This window comes from Melopsittacus undulatus, chromosome 5, assembly GCF_012275295.1.
Source record: "Melopsittacus undulatus isolate bMelUnd1 chromosome 5, bMelUnd1.mat.Z, whole genome shotgun sequence".
Lineage (NCBI taxonomy): Eukaryota > Metazoa > Chordata > Aves > Psittaciformes > Psittaculidae > Melopsittacus > Melopsittacus undulatus.
In genome coordinates, this window is record NC_047531.1 from 37907837 (window position 1) to 37923180 (window position 15344).

General features: G+C 43.4%; 1 protein-coding gene across 1 annotated transcript; it reads left to right on the forward strand.

Annotated features, from left to right (window-relative positions):
• Positions 1-7000: 7000 nt before the first annotated feature.
• YEATS4 (YEATS domain containing 4) lies at positions 7001-12480 on the forward strand. Its single transcript, XM_005142578.3, has 7 exons — positions 7001-7136; positions 7278-7397; positions 8122-8188; positions 8287-8381; positions 9891-9983; positions 10061-10148; positions 11912-12480. The coding sequence occupies exons 1-7, from the start codon at positions 7086-7088 to the stop codon at positions 12079-12081; spliced, it is 684 nt and encodes a 227-aa protein (XP_005142635.1). The 5' UTR covers positions 7001-7085; the 3' UTR covers positions 12082-12480.
• Positions 12481-15344: the final 2864 nt, after the last annotated feature.

Genomic DNA, 15344 nt, shown 5'->3' on the forward strand with positions numbered 1-15344 from the left:
CAAAATGCTCATTAGAAAATTAACCTGAATTTCATTGGCTAGTGCTCTAAACTTGTACTAAAGAAATTAAAATTTACCTGCTCTAAAGGGCTTAGATTGGTAAAAATAGCAAGCAACAGGATAGCAAAACTGACTTGGCCACTGATTGTTTACTGCACTGTGTCTGAATTTCATGGTTTTGAGTTTTTAGTGACATGGCTTCATTGACAGAGAAGGAGTAATCAGCTGTGTTGGGCTCAGGGTACTTCAGTCTTCTTTCTGGGTGGAGAACACAGAGAGAAATGATTGCTAATTCTTGACTTTAAGTATCTTGTTGGAATTTTCCTCCAGGTTAGGGTGTTCAGCAGTTCCCATTGGTGAATGGGAGGGAATTGTAAAGCATCCTGCCCCAAAAACATAGAATGTACACTCTTAAAGTAAACACAGTGAGGATTAAGTAGGACATGGATGAATTCATTGTGTCAGCACAGGTCAACCTAACCAGGATGCCAGATCATCAAGGTGTGATTTGAAAGGGTATCAGAAGAATGAGGAAGGTAAGCACTCTGAGTACTGCTGTGGGAGTGTTCTTCCATGTAAGCTCTCTGGGGAAAAATACCATTCCTTGAGTTGGAAACAATTTCATAATGCTTATGAGAACTGTTCCATGCTCAATTTTATGTGCAAGAACCTTGCCTCCAACCCTTTTCAGTGTCTTCTCAGTAGCTGCTGCAGATTAAAAGGCCCAGAGGCTGAGATGAGCTGGAGATCCTGCTGGAATCTAGACTTCTGCAGGAGATTGTTCTTGTGTGTTCCTCCAGTGCCTCACAGTGCCTCACTGGTGCCAAAGCCTCTCTGCCACCTCTTGGCTGCAGGCTGACTGGCCTTCCGAAGATAGTGCTAACCCTGACCTCTGAGGACTGCAAGGAAAAATGGCAAAATCAGAATGACCCACGCTGGGATAAACTTGTTCTGAGCACAGCCTGTACTTGGCTGAGTACCTGTGCAACCCTCAATACTGACTGGCAGCTTCTTGGGAGGAGAGAGTGGTGGAAGGCTTTTGTGAGGTTTAGCAGGGGAGCCTAAAATAGTCATCTGTACGAGCCGTGTGTTCCTGCACCAGCTGCAATTAATGGGAGATTTCTGGACTGTAGGAACTGTTTCTGTGAGGTAGCTCTAGAGTTCTGCAGATGTTCTGCTGTGGGGTTTGCATCCCAGGAAGTGGCACAGCACATTCACCAGGATATCCTTCTGGAAAGAAGTCTTCCTTTCTGCTGCTGTTGCACCTGAAGCCTCAAGGAAGGCACTAGTGAACTTCTTCCTCTTGCAGAGTGGCATCTTTTTTCATTTCCTGTCAACAGAGGAGTGTTCCTGGTCGGGGAGAGGCTTTCGTGTTTTAAATCTGACTTTACGGAAATGAAAGACACCTAAGCACTTGCTGGAAAGCAGACATTGAGTAAGCTCTCAGAATTGTCCTTTTTGACCCCTGTTATGTTAAGGGTGGGGAAGAGACTCTCAGGTTCACAGTATTAGTGCTGTTCTCTGTCCTTCATTCTGTTTTGTACTATTGCAGCTGGTCCAGGGGAGATGGTAAGTTGCAAAAGAGAGGAGCAGCAGAAAGCAAATTGAAAGCAGAAAGCAGCGAAGTCTGTATGAAGCTGTGAAAGGTAAGTTTGTCCAGTGCAGACTGAGTAAACCATAGGTGCATCTGTAGCTCACGATCACGAAGATTTTACAGACATTACAAGGTAATCAGATGCAGGCAGCTGAGTGTCTTTATGACCAACTTAACCTGAAATGCTAAGACTATAAACAATCATAGTGTGCCAGGCAAGGAAGTGCTGGTTTTACCATTTTGGGGCCAGAAACTCTGTTTTGCATTGGGAATTAGCTGTGTCCTCTTGAAGTCCTGTAGCATCACACTCAGAAATCAAGTAGTCTACTGAGAAAGGATGTTTTCCAGGTTAACCTCTGCATTTTCCAAAGATAAGCACCCAGTAGCATAGCATATTTATTAAAGGAATGTAGTCTGCACACTCAGCACCTCTCACAGTTGGTTTGGCATGCCCTAAAGCTCTTGAAGCATGACACTACTTACATGCTGAATGGATCTTGGCTAACAACAGATTATTCCAGACATAGTAATTTGAAGACTTAATGCTCATTCATGCTTTATAAAAACAGGTAAGGCAGTTGCTGCTCTGGAGAGTGTCTTGTAAGACATGGACAGATTAACCAGGACTGCATGAGGAAGAAAATGTGTCAGTCACATTGAATGTTTATCTGTTTTGAATCTTAGAAGATACAAAAGCACATGATGACTTCTGAAAAATGCAAGTAAATGGCTGCAAGTGGGGAGGCGACAAGCCTGCTCCATCTGCAGGAAAAGTAACTTGTTGGGAGATGAACAAGAGAGGCTGAAGTGAAAATTGGGTGAGAATGGATTACCTTTATTGAACAGGAGATGATGGGAGTGGTTTGTGGAAGGTGCAGAAGCTGTTTGATGAAAGTGGGAGCCAGGGAAGGGAGCAGGTTTATTTTCAAGGATGTCACGGACTGCGAGGTTTGGTGCTGTCCTGTGGCCGAGGCAGGGAGAAGGACTGGAGCTAAATGGAATGGGTTGGGGTTTCTTGCTTTGCTGAACAGATATTGCTGGTTAAGTTTGAGCTGGCAGAGAGAAAATCTTTTCTACGTGTAACAACATAGAAAACAGTGAGATGCTGTTCAGCCCATGCTTTTAAAGCTGAGACACAAGGTATATGGTAGTCAAGGAACTGATCATAAGTTTTACTACCTTTCTTATTCTGTTTTCTGCTCCCAGAGAGATGGTGTGAAAAACAATTGCAGACCACTTTCATTTGTGGAAGCAGGTCTTTTTTTGCTGCAGGTAGAAGGTTGTCATCCCTTTTAATTATCTGAACCTGTTCATCATCTCTTCTGAATGATAAGCAGAAATTTGTGTTCTGCTGCCCATCAGACGGCAGTAGCTGCAAGTCTTGTTAACCTTGTGCCCTTTGTGTGAGTGGGAAATAGAGGAAATTAATTTCTTCTCAAACGGGATTTCCCAATTTAATGACCCAATATGAACAGGTGTTTTAAAATATATATATTTCTGAACATTAGATCCAAAGCACATGGATATACTTTGCACTCACACTCACTGAATAGGTTTTATCCTGTATATTACTAATGGTGAAGCCACACTCCCCGGGTGTTCTGTCACACAAGGAAGGGTATGTTCAAAATAGTGCAATGTGCAGAGTTGGTGTGAAAGGGTCTTCTCCTGCCATCTAGTGGCATAAAGCCACTCCTTTTTGCTTAATTCACAATCTCATTAATTGTCTGCGATCCTTTTTTGTCTAATTACTGTGATATCTACACCTTGGCCATTTATCCCACATAACCAGATCCATTCTGAGCTTTATCAGCAGAACCAGATATGATAATCCCCACCTGCCCTAAATTTAAGAAGATGGCAGTTGCTTCTTATTTTTCCACAAAATAAACAGGTATTATTTTTTTTGTCCTTGCTGTGACACATTATGAAAAAGCTCTCGTTTCTTGCCTTATTTCCTACATATTATTTTCAATGCCTTTCAAGTGTGCTGCTCTTAAATTGATGTGTTTTCTGTATAATATGCTAAGAAGCCTTTCCGTGACACTGGAAGATACTGTTCACACAGGCAGAGAACACATTGGCTGTAATTGAACACACCTCCAAAACCTGGCAGATCATAGAATGGTTTGGGTTGGAAGGGACCTTAAAGTTCATCCAGCTCCACCCCCCCTGCCATGGGCAGGGACACCTTCCACTAGAGCAGGTTGCTCCAAGCCCCTGTGTCCAGCCTGGCCTTGAACACTGCCAGGGATGGGGCAGCCACAGCTTCTCTGGGCACCCTCTGCTAGTGCCTCACCACCCTCACAGGCATGAACTTATTCCCAGTATCTAGTCTTATCTTCCCTCTGTCAGTTTAAAATCGTTCTCCCTTGTGTTGTCACTACAAGCCCTTGTAAAATGTCCCTCTCCAGATTTCCTGTGGGCCCCCTTTAGGCACTGGAAGCTGCTCTAAGGTCTCCCCAGAGCTTTCTCTTCTCCAGGCTGAACAAACCAATGAGTGGGTTCCTGTGTGGAACAGGCAGCATTCTCTGAAGGAGCAGCAAGCTCCGCAAAGCTGTTGTACTTCGGAATGGTTAAATTGATGCTTAAAAGTAATTTCTGAAGCTTGCTGGTATCCCCTTTTCCTGTTTAGCCATCTACTGTTTGACTGACAAGCAGCAGCCCTCACCATCACTTACAATCCTCAGACTGTGCTTCACTTAAAAATATGTGTCTGCCAGGATGTGTTAAAGCTCCACACTGGAGGAAAGGGATGAAAACAGAGACCATTCATCCCAAACAGAATCCTTATTCATGGCTCAAGCTGTAAGGAACTTGGGCTCCCACCTCAGAAAGTCGTTTAGAGCCTGTATGTAATTAAAACTGCACTTCTCACTTTCCTCAGTCATTTAGCCTGGAATCTTTGCAAGAGATAAGTCCATACCTCCTATTTTCTTAAAGACCCATAGTGTAAAGGTAACAGGAACTGTGAATGGTGTAGAATGGCCAACAGAGCTCTGCAGGAGGAACTGCAGGAAATAACGTTGAAACTGTGCGATGGCCTTTTAACACATAAATTATTTTGAATGAAAAGGGTCAGGGAAAGCCGGTGTTTTATTGGCAGCTATAAAAAGCTGTATTTTGAGCTTCTCTGTGTTAGTGTAAATGCTCCATCATAATGAAAGAGATCTGTTGGCTGCCTTCCATCTCAGCTGGAGCCTGGGAACATTTCCTTGGTGTTTCACAGTGGTAACAGTATGATACTTCAGAAAAATACCGGGGGGGGGGGGGGGGGGGGGGGGGGGGGGTTGTCAGGTGGGATCCCTACTGTGCCCTTCTAATTTTAAGTTATCCCCTGACTGTTCCATTTAGTTATAATTGTATGGCTTTTATTCAGAATTAGTTTAGAAATAAAACTTAAATCGGCCCATCCAAAGAACATGCCCAAGCTGAAGCCAAGCTGTTTATTTCTGTACAGCCTTTTTCAGGCCTTTACTATTGCTTGGCTGATGCCTCCCAGGTAGATGCTTATGTATATTTCATTACATCTTTGCTTCTCTACGCTTTAGTCAGAACTGCCAGATTAGATGGGAACATGTCAGGAATTTGTTAGCTCCAAGGCAAGGTCTTCCTTTAATGATGATGCTTGTGAGCTGTTAGGTCTGTGTGAGTGTGGAACAAGGGAATGTTTTCAATACCCAAGAAAAAGAGGAGGGCTCTCTTCAGCACAGGGGGAGTTGTCACACCTACAAAGTAAAGGATGAAGTCCCAAAGCTTTGGGGTCCGAAAGTCAGAAGCTGTTTATTTGGCATTTTTTAATACAGCTTTTGAAAAAGAAAAGTGTTCCTGGCTGAGCTATTGCTAGTTAGTATTACGGTAGGAGAGTGTTAGACTGACTGTGTGAGTGACAATAAATGAAGGCAGTTCCTTCACTTCTTTCCTCCCTGCACCCGCGAAAAATGGAGAGAGTGGCATCTTCTGGCCATCATGAAGACTAAGGCTGGAAAATACTGTTTGGCTCCAGCCACAGGAGGGCCTTGGAGCATATGTGGATAGTGAATATAGCCACTTAGCTGTGACTGCAGCATGTTCTGAGTAACATGTTTCAGGTTTATAGAATCAACTGGAACTGAAAATAAAGCTAACTTTCAAGTTTTACTTCCTCTGGGATGTGCTTAGGTTGTTTCCCAGCTCAAATGGTGAAGGGAAACAACATACAGAAGATCTAGAAAATTCCAGTAGTATTCCAAGTGAATTAAAAATTGTTCTAGAAGTAGAAATGAATAAATACCGAGTTCATTTCTGCAATGAGAGAGCATAGGAGCTCTAGTCTATACAGATGTGCCAACTCTAAAGCAACTCTACAAGTGTAATCCTTTATTGCCACTCCTCACCTCAAGAACACCATGTGCACCTTGCAAGAAGTCCTGTGATGCATTGCTGTTTCAACAGACTTCATGGAAATTCAAACAGGGCTGTGCTTACCTTTGTTATGGGAAAGGTGCTTCCCCCAGCCCTCCTGCAGGCTGTAATTTAAAGGCGTTTGCTCCTGATAAACCAGCTTGTTTTGACAAAGACAAGGACCACCAGCACAAGCTGCTTACACCTAAGCATCGGTTAATTTTTATACCTTGTTCAGCCAGAGAACTTTCAACTCTGAACCTGGTCCAATGCTGAGCCAGAAGCATAACTTGTGGTGGGATAACCCTTTGCTGCAAAACTGAAGTGGTATCTGCTGAGAAGACCAGCTGATGATATAGCTCTTTACCCATGAGCAAAGGAGCTCTGTTGCAGAGTAACCATAAAACAGTGACAGAAGCCAGCTGGTTGTCACACCATTAACCTCATTCTGTGTTTTATCTTGTGAAGATAAATGCATGAGATGCAGCAGATGTGGACTTGCTTCACTGGACTTACTCTGCTCATTCAGGTAACCGAGAGTTGCCAGAGGGCAGTTCTTTGCTTTCCTTTGGACAAGGGAAAAAGAAGTACACAGCTTTTGTTCCTGTCTGGAAGAGAACAGGTTCATGTCTTGCCGAAGGTGGTATTCTGTATATTCCAGAGATGTACAAGGATTCCTGGAGCACTCAGCCTACTGTCCCGGAGCTCGGTGCGGCCGCACAGCTACTAGCACGCTGCCACCTTCCTTCACCCCTTTCCTGTGTGGTACGCGGGCCTCTCCCTCCCGCTGCACCCACAGAACCCTCCCTGGGACCGCTCCGTTCGAGCAGGACGGCTCCTTCCACCGGGCGCCATGCTACACCCATGGCCAGGGCTGCGTTAGACTTGTGAAGTAACGCTACGAGAGCCACAGCACTAAGGCCGCACCCGAGCGCTAGCCCCATAGCCTCCGCCATGTTCCCCCCGCGCCGTGCCCCGCCTCGCCGCGGCGCCATGACGGCAGCACGCCGCCGGAAGCGGCGGGGGCAGCGGTGCCGGGCGGAGCTGGCGGGGCCTGGCGGGAGCGGTGCGCGGGCGGCGGCTGCGGGCGGCGCCCCCCCGGGGCAATATGTTCAAGAGAATGGCCGAGTTCGGGCCTGACTCCGGCGGACGCGTGAAGGTGCGGACACGGACACGGACACGGACCCGACCCCGCGGGGCGGGGCGGGAGCGGCTCCGTGCGGACACGGCCTGAGTCGGGCTGCGGGCGCCTGTCGGAGCGTGTCACTTGTGGTTTATCCCTGGTTTTGTTCTTCTTAAGGGCGTCACCATCGTGAAGCCGATCGTGTACGGAAACGTGGCGCGGTACTTCGGGAAGAAGAGGGAAGAAGATGGGCACACTCACCAGTGGACGGTGTACGTGAAGCCTTACCGAAACGAGGTGAGGCGCGAGCCGGGGGCAGCTCCTGCCCGGCCGCTGCAGCCGAGCCCCGCGTTGGGAACTGGGGGTTTAAAAAGCCGGGCTATGAGGACAGGGGACAGAGCAGTGACAGACCCGCCAGCCGGCAGGAGTGTGTGGGTTTACTGCCTGACTTTCGTGCTTAAAGTCAGAGGAAATTCTGTGTTTGTCAGAAGAAGCAACAGGCCTGGGGGATGCATGGATGGAGTGAGTGAGGTGCTGGAGCAGGTCCAGAAAAGGGCAGCAGAGCTGGTGCAGGGCCGGGAGCACAGGTGTGATGGGGAACGGCTGAGGGACCTGAGAAGTTCAGTCTGGAGAAGGCTCACGGGGGGAACCTTACCGTCCCTACAAGTACCTGACAGGAGGATGGAGTGAGGTGAGGTTGGTCTTTCCTCCCAGGTGATAAGAGGTAATGTCCTCAAGCCGCACCAGGAGAGGTTTAGAGTGGATATTAGGAAAAGTTTATTCACAGTGAGGGTGCTCAAGCATTGGAACAAGCTGCCCAGGGCAGTGTGGAATCACCATCCATGGAAGTATAGGTGAGGCCCCCAGTGTCTTGCTTCAGTGTTGGTCTTTGGCAGTGCTGGGATAAAGGTTGGACTTGATAACTTGAAAGGTCTTGTCCAGCCTGGTTGATTCTGTGGATGATTACCAGTAGTTTGGTGTGCTGTATAAATCATTGGGAATAATAGCGTTTCTGTTTTAGGACATGTCAGCCTATGTGAAAAAAATCCAGTTCAAGTTGCATGAGAGCTATGGGAACCCCTTGAGAGGTAGGTCTTGAGCCTGGCTTGTTCCTACGATTGGGATTTTGACTAGTTCTACTGGGGAGCTCTCACCCATATTAACGCTTCTGTGATTCCTTCTGCAGTCGTTACCAAACCACCCTACGAAATCACCGAAACAGGCTGGGGTGAATTTGAGATCATCATTAAGATATTTTTCATTGATCCAAATGAAAGGCCTGTAAGTACAATGAATTTCTATCAATGCTTAATTTGCTGCAGTGATGTGAAGCTGAGCTGTGGGATGGATATTGCTGGTCAAAATAAGCCCCATCAGCCACAGAATTAATAGAGCCTGTATGAGATGTATTGGAAAACTGGCCATGTTTTCCTGTTTCTGTGCTTTATTTATTGTTGCATTTGTGATACCTGCTCTACCTGCGCTTGGCTTCCCTGACGTTTGCTAATATGTGACCATGTGTTGCACCTTACCTGGGTTGAGCACATACTGGGGATTTTTCTTCCATGTAGGTTCTTACTTCTAGGATATTTGAATTACTTTATTTTCTTTTTTTTTTTTTTTGTTCTTGGTCTTATCAGACTGGGTCAAAACCAGTCAGAAAACAGCCAAGGTACTATGCTGGCAGTAGCCTCTTTCCTAACAAAACCAGGATAAGGCACATCTCTAGTTGCATAAATCATTGGCATGAATTTCTTCCTTCCCAGTCTTCCCATCCCATGTTTTCGATGTATCTTGCAGGTTTGTTTGTCTAGGCTTAGGTAGAAAATGCAGTTACCATATTTTAGGGGAAGGGGTTGTTTATTTCAGGAAGGACTAAGTTCCTTTTACCTCGATCCTTTTGTTTAGCCGTTTTTTTTTGCCAGATGAGGGGCAAACTGTTAAGTTTTTCTTGAATACTTGGTAACTGGTAGTAGACTAGAAAGGGTTTCCTGTGCCACTGTGCTCAGCAGCATCCTGACTTGTAGTATTAATTCCCTTCACAGCTTGACCAAGCTGTCCTAAAGTTGGTTGGGTGTATTTTTAATTTGCTGCTGTTAGTGGAAAGCTGTTTCAGTGCTTGTCAGATTCTTCCTTTCCAAGAGGTACCAACCGGAGTCAGGTATTGCTCTTTTCCGCAGCCTTTCACAAGTGTGTTCATGGAAGTGGAGACCTCTGTGTCCCCTTCCCAGGTCATAGTCCAAATGGTCAGTGGTTCCTCAGGGATGGGCAGAGGGCTTCCATTCTTCATCGGCTTCTGCCATTTGCAGTGCTGTAATGGAAGAGTAATGCTGCAAAGAGAAACTTCAGTGAGAAGCTCTTCACAGTTCCTGCCTGGTGTTTTTCTTTCACAAGAAGGGTTGACACAGTCATAGAAAGCACTTTCTAATTGGGAGAGTTGGTTTGAAGTAAACCATCTGTTCAGAAATGTTTAAGAAAAGGTGTTCTTGGTAGTTTTTCTACATTGATCCTAAAACACTTGCCCAGGCATTTTTAAAGTATCATGAAAATATTTTAAAATCATCATATTAAAGTATTTGAAAGTAACTCTGGGTAGTTGGTGTGTTTTAATGATTCATACTAAACTTTAGTAATTATTCTAAAGTTAAATGACATTAATTGTTGTGTTCCTGAAAGATTTTTAAGTCCTGTACAGTTGTTCAGTAAGAACAAATACTGCTTGTTGATATCCAGAAGATGACTTGTATTTCTCTACAGTTGTCAATCTAATAAACTTCTGTCTTTGTACAGGTAACCTTGTATCACTTGCTGAAGCTTTTCCAGTCCGATACCAACGCCATCCTGGGAAAGAAAACTGTAGTTTCTGAATTCTATGATGAAATGGTATGGAAGTTTTCAACATAATCCTTACTTTGCTTTGAAGAGCATTAGTGATACCATGTATTTCTCTCCTTCATTAGATATTTCAAGATCCTACTGCAATGATGCAGCAGCTGTTAACAACGTCTCGTCAACTGACGTTAGGTGCTTATAAGCATGAAACAGAGTGTAAGTTGAAAATGAAAATACTTTAATCTTAGAAATGAACAGTAGTTGGTTTTGCTTTTAGTGTTGTTTTTTTCTGGGCTGTAACAGTACGGTGGTCTTGGATGCTGCTAAAAAGTGGTGGTTTCGCATTAAATTATCTTTGACTTTTGCAAAGATATTAATGCTTATTTAAAAACTTTTAAGATTTTTCTGATCTGTGTACCTGCTGCAAAAACATTACTTATGGATTACTCACTATGAAGATGTTGACATGATCTACATCCAGTTTAACATCTTTGAAATGAGTTAAACCAGATAACTAATCAAGGTCACTGTTCATGGTACAGTCGTGTTTAGCTCATCTGGATATTAACTACATGCAAAGATCACACTTTAAACACTGAACTACAGGTAATTTCGTAACATGCTTCTTAAGTATAGTTTAATGTTCTTTGAGTCCTTTAATCTGTCTTTAAAACTAAATCAGAATACTAAGAGAATTGAAGAAAGGAAATTAAAATATAGTAATTCATAAACTAGGATGTACTTACTGATGATTTCTGTTCTGAATGTTTGGATTTCATCTCTTTAGTACTCAGAAAGCAAATGTAATACTTATTGAGCCCAAACCCTAACTTGTTATTACAAACTGTAATGCCAGCATAGGCCAGCTCACCAGGCCTTTGGCTCATCTGCATGTTCCCCTGACAGCACATGTTACTGGGTGGCTTTGGGCAGTCAGTGTCTGGAGCTAAGAACAGCCATCAGTTTGGAGCTCTACAAAGTTCGGATTCCCATCTGCCTTATGTCTGTTTGAGTGTGTGGACTTGTGAGCTACTTGTATTTTCTACCTCTGTTTAGCCTGTCTTGAGGTGGATTTTCCTTACGTTGCATGTTGTTACAGTTTATGTGTAGAAGATCTTTAATAATAAAGTATTGTCCAAATTTAAACTTTTCTCGCTTAAAATTTCTGGATGTTTCTCCTGAGAGTAAACAGAAATTTTACTGGGATTTTTGTGGTATATATTCCCTTAAAATGTGCAACTGAAGCAGTTAAAATTAAGTTGTTTGGGTTTTTTTTTTTTTTTTGCCATGATCCTGGATTATGTAATGTCTGGGATAAGAAGAGATATCCATGGCCTCCCTGGTGTATTGGCTTTACCAGCTTTGTACAAAAACTTGTGCATGAGCAAATTAAAAATAACATCTCAGCAAAGCAGATCGAGGTGTTCTAATGTCAGATATTCACAACAGCAGTGGCAGCACAACTGAGTCTTTGAGATACATGAACTCCAGTAAGGCAGAGAGAGAAAGTGGTTACAGTACATGGAAAAGGATTCACAGGATGGTCAACAACCTACCTAACCAGCCTGTACTACTGCTTGGTCGAAAAAGTGTTTCCTGGTGTTCAGATGGAGCCTCCTATGTTTCAGTTTGTGCCCATGGCCTCGTGTCCTGGCACTGGGCACCACATACAAATTATTTGTAACTCTCTGTAATCTCCCATTTATTTGCTATTACCACGTCAGGTTTTTTGTTTTTTCTTCCTACTTAATCTTCAAAAAGCTCTGGAAAATGATTTATGATTTAGTGAATTATATAACTCAATCCACACAACTGACAGGCTAAACGAGGCCCAGCAATATAATTTATTTATAAAATACATTAAAATACATTTTTTTTCAGGACACCTCATCCAAATTGCATCTGTTGCAAATTAAAAAAACATGATCACAACTTCTCATGGGACTCACTGTGATCATTTTATTTTGTCGCCACCACAGTTGCAGATCTTGAAGTGAAAACCAGGGAAAAGCTGGAAGCTGCCAAAAAGAAAACTAGTTTTGAAATTGCTGAGCTTAAAGAGAGGCTAAAAGCAAGTCGTGAAACCATCAACTGTTTAAAGAGTGAGATCAGAAAACTTGAAGAAGATGATCAGTCTAAGGATATGTGACAAGCATTGACTTGATACAAGAGCCTGTACTGAAAACAGAAGGACTTCAGTCGTGAAATTGTACGTGTTCTCTTCAGTTCTGTAACTGAGACTACGCATATGTCACTTGCAGGTGATTGAAGTGTGTAACTTGACTTCATAAATGGCAGAAGAAGAAGGTATCCTTGGTTTGTAGGTAAAATCTGTGGGTACTCAACAGTTTATTTCAAGTAGAAGGTGTCTTGGAGACCAGGCTTCTTGTTTGGTTTTGTTTTTAAACTGCATTTGAGTGGTATATGAAAACTTTATATTAAGTCTCGTATTAGTCACAAAATGCCGGTGTTTACTTTTTTACTTGGTTTTGTACTGATGGTAGAGATGCATCTTTAATGCTAAAATAAAATATGTGGTTTTTTAGTATTTTTTTGTCTCTGTGCAGCTGTGGGCTTCAAGAACAGCAGTAAACAGCATGCTCTGATTTAAGGCAGACATTGAAATAATAATGGTACGCAAGTAGCTTAAGTCTGGTTACAGTGATTTATGCATGTTTGTCTGGTATCAGCACAGTGAAGACAGCACTTTAAGTAACTTCTGTATCCTTAGTAAGAGTTTCTAGCCCCACATCTGTGTTAGCACATACAAATGCAGCAGTTACACAAGTTATGATCAGAAGCAGGAAATTGTTCTGATCCTGTTTTGTAGAACTTTGGTTAATATTTGTACTGTACTGCAGCCAGTGCATCACACCTTGTCTCTGCCACTCCTTCCTCCTCACACTCTTCTGCTCCTCTAGCCTGGGGTCCTTCCCTTGGGCCCCCCACAAACTTCTCCAGTGTGAGTCCTTCCCACAGGCTGCAGTTCTTCACACACTGCTCCAGGGTGGGTCCCTTCCATGGGGTGCAGCCCTTCAGGAACAGACTGCTCCACTGTGGACTTCTCTCCCCACAGGGCCACAGGCTCTGCCAGGAGCCTCCTCCAGCGCAGGCTTCCCACAGGGTCACAGCCTCCTTTGGGCACCCCCTGCTCTGGTGTGGGGCCCTCTCTGGGCTGCAGGTGGAGACCTGCTCCACTATGGACCTCCATGGGCTATGGGGGCACAGCTGCCTCACCATGGGCTGCAGCACCTGGATGGAGCACCTCCTGCCCTCCGTCAGCACTGACATGGGTGTCTGCAGAGCTGTTGCTCTCATGTATTTATTTTGCCTGTAACATCTCCGTGTTTGTTTTTTTTTTTCCTTTTGCACAGGTAAAATAGCTGAACAGGGATGGTGCTACCTCCAGGTTTGAAAAGGCTTGGGCACCTTTTGTACAGCTTCAAGATGCCATGTTGCAGTTAACTCTGCATTAGAGATTCAAACATCCTACGTCCCCTTTCCCATAGAAAACAATACTGTTGATGCTTTGAAAACAAAGTACACATTTCTTCGTATTTGAAACAATTGTTGATTGGCTTTTACCATGGCTTGGTAAAGATTTAGAACTGAAACAGTTTCAGCACTCAATATGTAGACTTCAGTTTTTTGTTAAGAAAACAGCTGTTAAAACTCGGCATATTTAGTTATTAGATATTATGTATGCACGTAGATTGGGGAGCAGCTTGTGCCAGTGTGTCCACTTAGAGCCTTCTGCAAATCCCAGATTTTCTGGCTACCTAACTGGTTTGGTTTATTGATTCAGGAGCCAATTTCCTTTCAAGCAGCAGCTGAAGAAGAATGTTAAGCAATTTCAGTACAGTAGAATGTGCCATTGTCAGAGCTGGGCTCTGAAAATAAGACTCGTGTGGGCCATGGTGTATTATCATTTTGCATGTGTAACATCACCCATTTCACATTTTTTAGTGAAAAGTAAAATCATCCATACCATTTTCTTTGATGATACCTTATTATCCAAAGGGTTTATTCGCTGCTTTGTTATCTTTGACCGTCATCAGTAGCAGATATTTAAGGAACAAAATAGTAGGGTTAGTGTAAAGTGAGTTCAAGTGTTTTCTCTTGGCTTCCTGCAGATTTATTCAATTTTCTGAGGAGATTTTTAAGTTCCATTTGTGCATGGTGAAACCAAAACAGGAATGGAAAGCACAGGTTTCATGGTACTAGGTTATATGCAACATTACAATCTTTGTATTTGACATTAAAGTAATACTAATGTAGAGTAAATCAGATGGAATATTAAAGAGGTTTGCAAGAGCTGTGACTAACAAAAGCAGGTCTGCTGCAACAGGCTTGAAAGGACCAAAAGAGAACAGTGATACCTTTTGAATACAACATTTTCCTAAGAGCTTAAAGTACTCTTTTTGTTTACATATTTTAAACATCCCATAAACAGCCTAGTATTCAACATCACAGAAGCAATGATCCTGGACCCACTGCTAGTAGCTGTTGACATGCTAGGCAAGTAACATAATTTTTCCTTGTGGTTAAGCAGGGGTTTTCTCCTTCAACTTACTGTATTTCTTTTTCCACCCCTTTGTGTTCTCTGTAAAGATCATACAAGAGTCATTAGTTCTCCCCATCAATAGTAAGGCAAGAAAATAGTACTGACATCTGTTTGTGCTGAGCAGTTACTGTTGATAGAAAGTGGGAAGAATATCTTCTGCTTTATAAAGCTCCTTCTTATGTTCTGTGCTCTCATTAGAAAGCATTTGTTTCAGATGGTGAGAAAGCCACTGAGCCCTGTATTAGGCAGTAACGAAATCCTGGAAAAAGTTAATGAGAATTAAGCAGTTTAGAATATCGCCTTAAGAATAGCTGTGGAAAAACCCCACCTGCCTGCATTTCACAAGTAAAGCTATAGCTAGCTACCTTCTCTCCATGCATCCCTCGTTCTGTTAATAGATAGGTCTAAACGTAACCTATGTGCTCTGCTATTACAAGAGATGCTGATGCAAGTGCCCGAGATAGTATGTGTACACAGTAAATGTACAATATAGAGGTGACCTTCTAGTGCATGCCATTTTCAAAGTTCCTAGAACTGAAATAGTGGGGCACCAAACACACAGTTGTATTTGACCTCCGCTGCCTTGAAGAAAAACCCAAACGCGACATTCTACTTCTGGCAGCCATTCAAAGAAGAGATTCCAGGCAGTTATAGTTCATGCTTGCCAAGGGTGCTCACTTATATGCTCACTATTTATACTGCTCAGACTGACTTTAGACTGTGGTTTCATCCAGAGTTACAATGGTAAAACACACATGTATTTCAATTTGGTTTGCAAAGGAAAGGAAAAAAAAAAAACCCAGCCCTCACTGTGCTATAGGTACAGTTTGATCATCACTGAATTGCAC

What these genes read in the sequence shown, in the direction of transcription:
- YEATS4 (XM_005142578.3), top strand. Translation starts at nt 7,086, where the DNA reads ATGTTCAAGAGAATGGCCGAGTTCGGGCCTGACTCCGGCGGACGCGTG. An exon ending in TGAAGCCTTACCGAAACGAG is followed by an intron (nt 7,398 to 8,121) that starts GTGAGGCGCGAG and finishes TTTCTGTTTTAG; the next exon opens with GACATGTCAGCCTATGTGAA. An exon ending in CTGAATTCTATGATGAAATG is followed by an intron (nt 9,984 to 10,060) that starts GTATGGAAGTTT and finishes CTCCTTCATTAG; the next exon opens with ATATTTCAAGATCCTACTGC.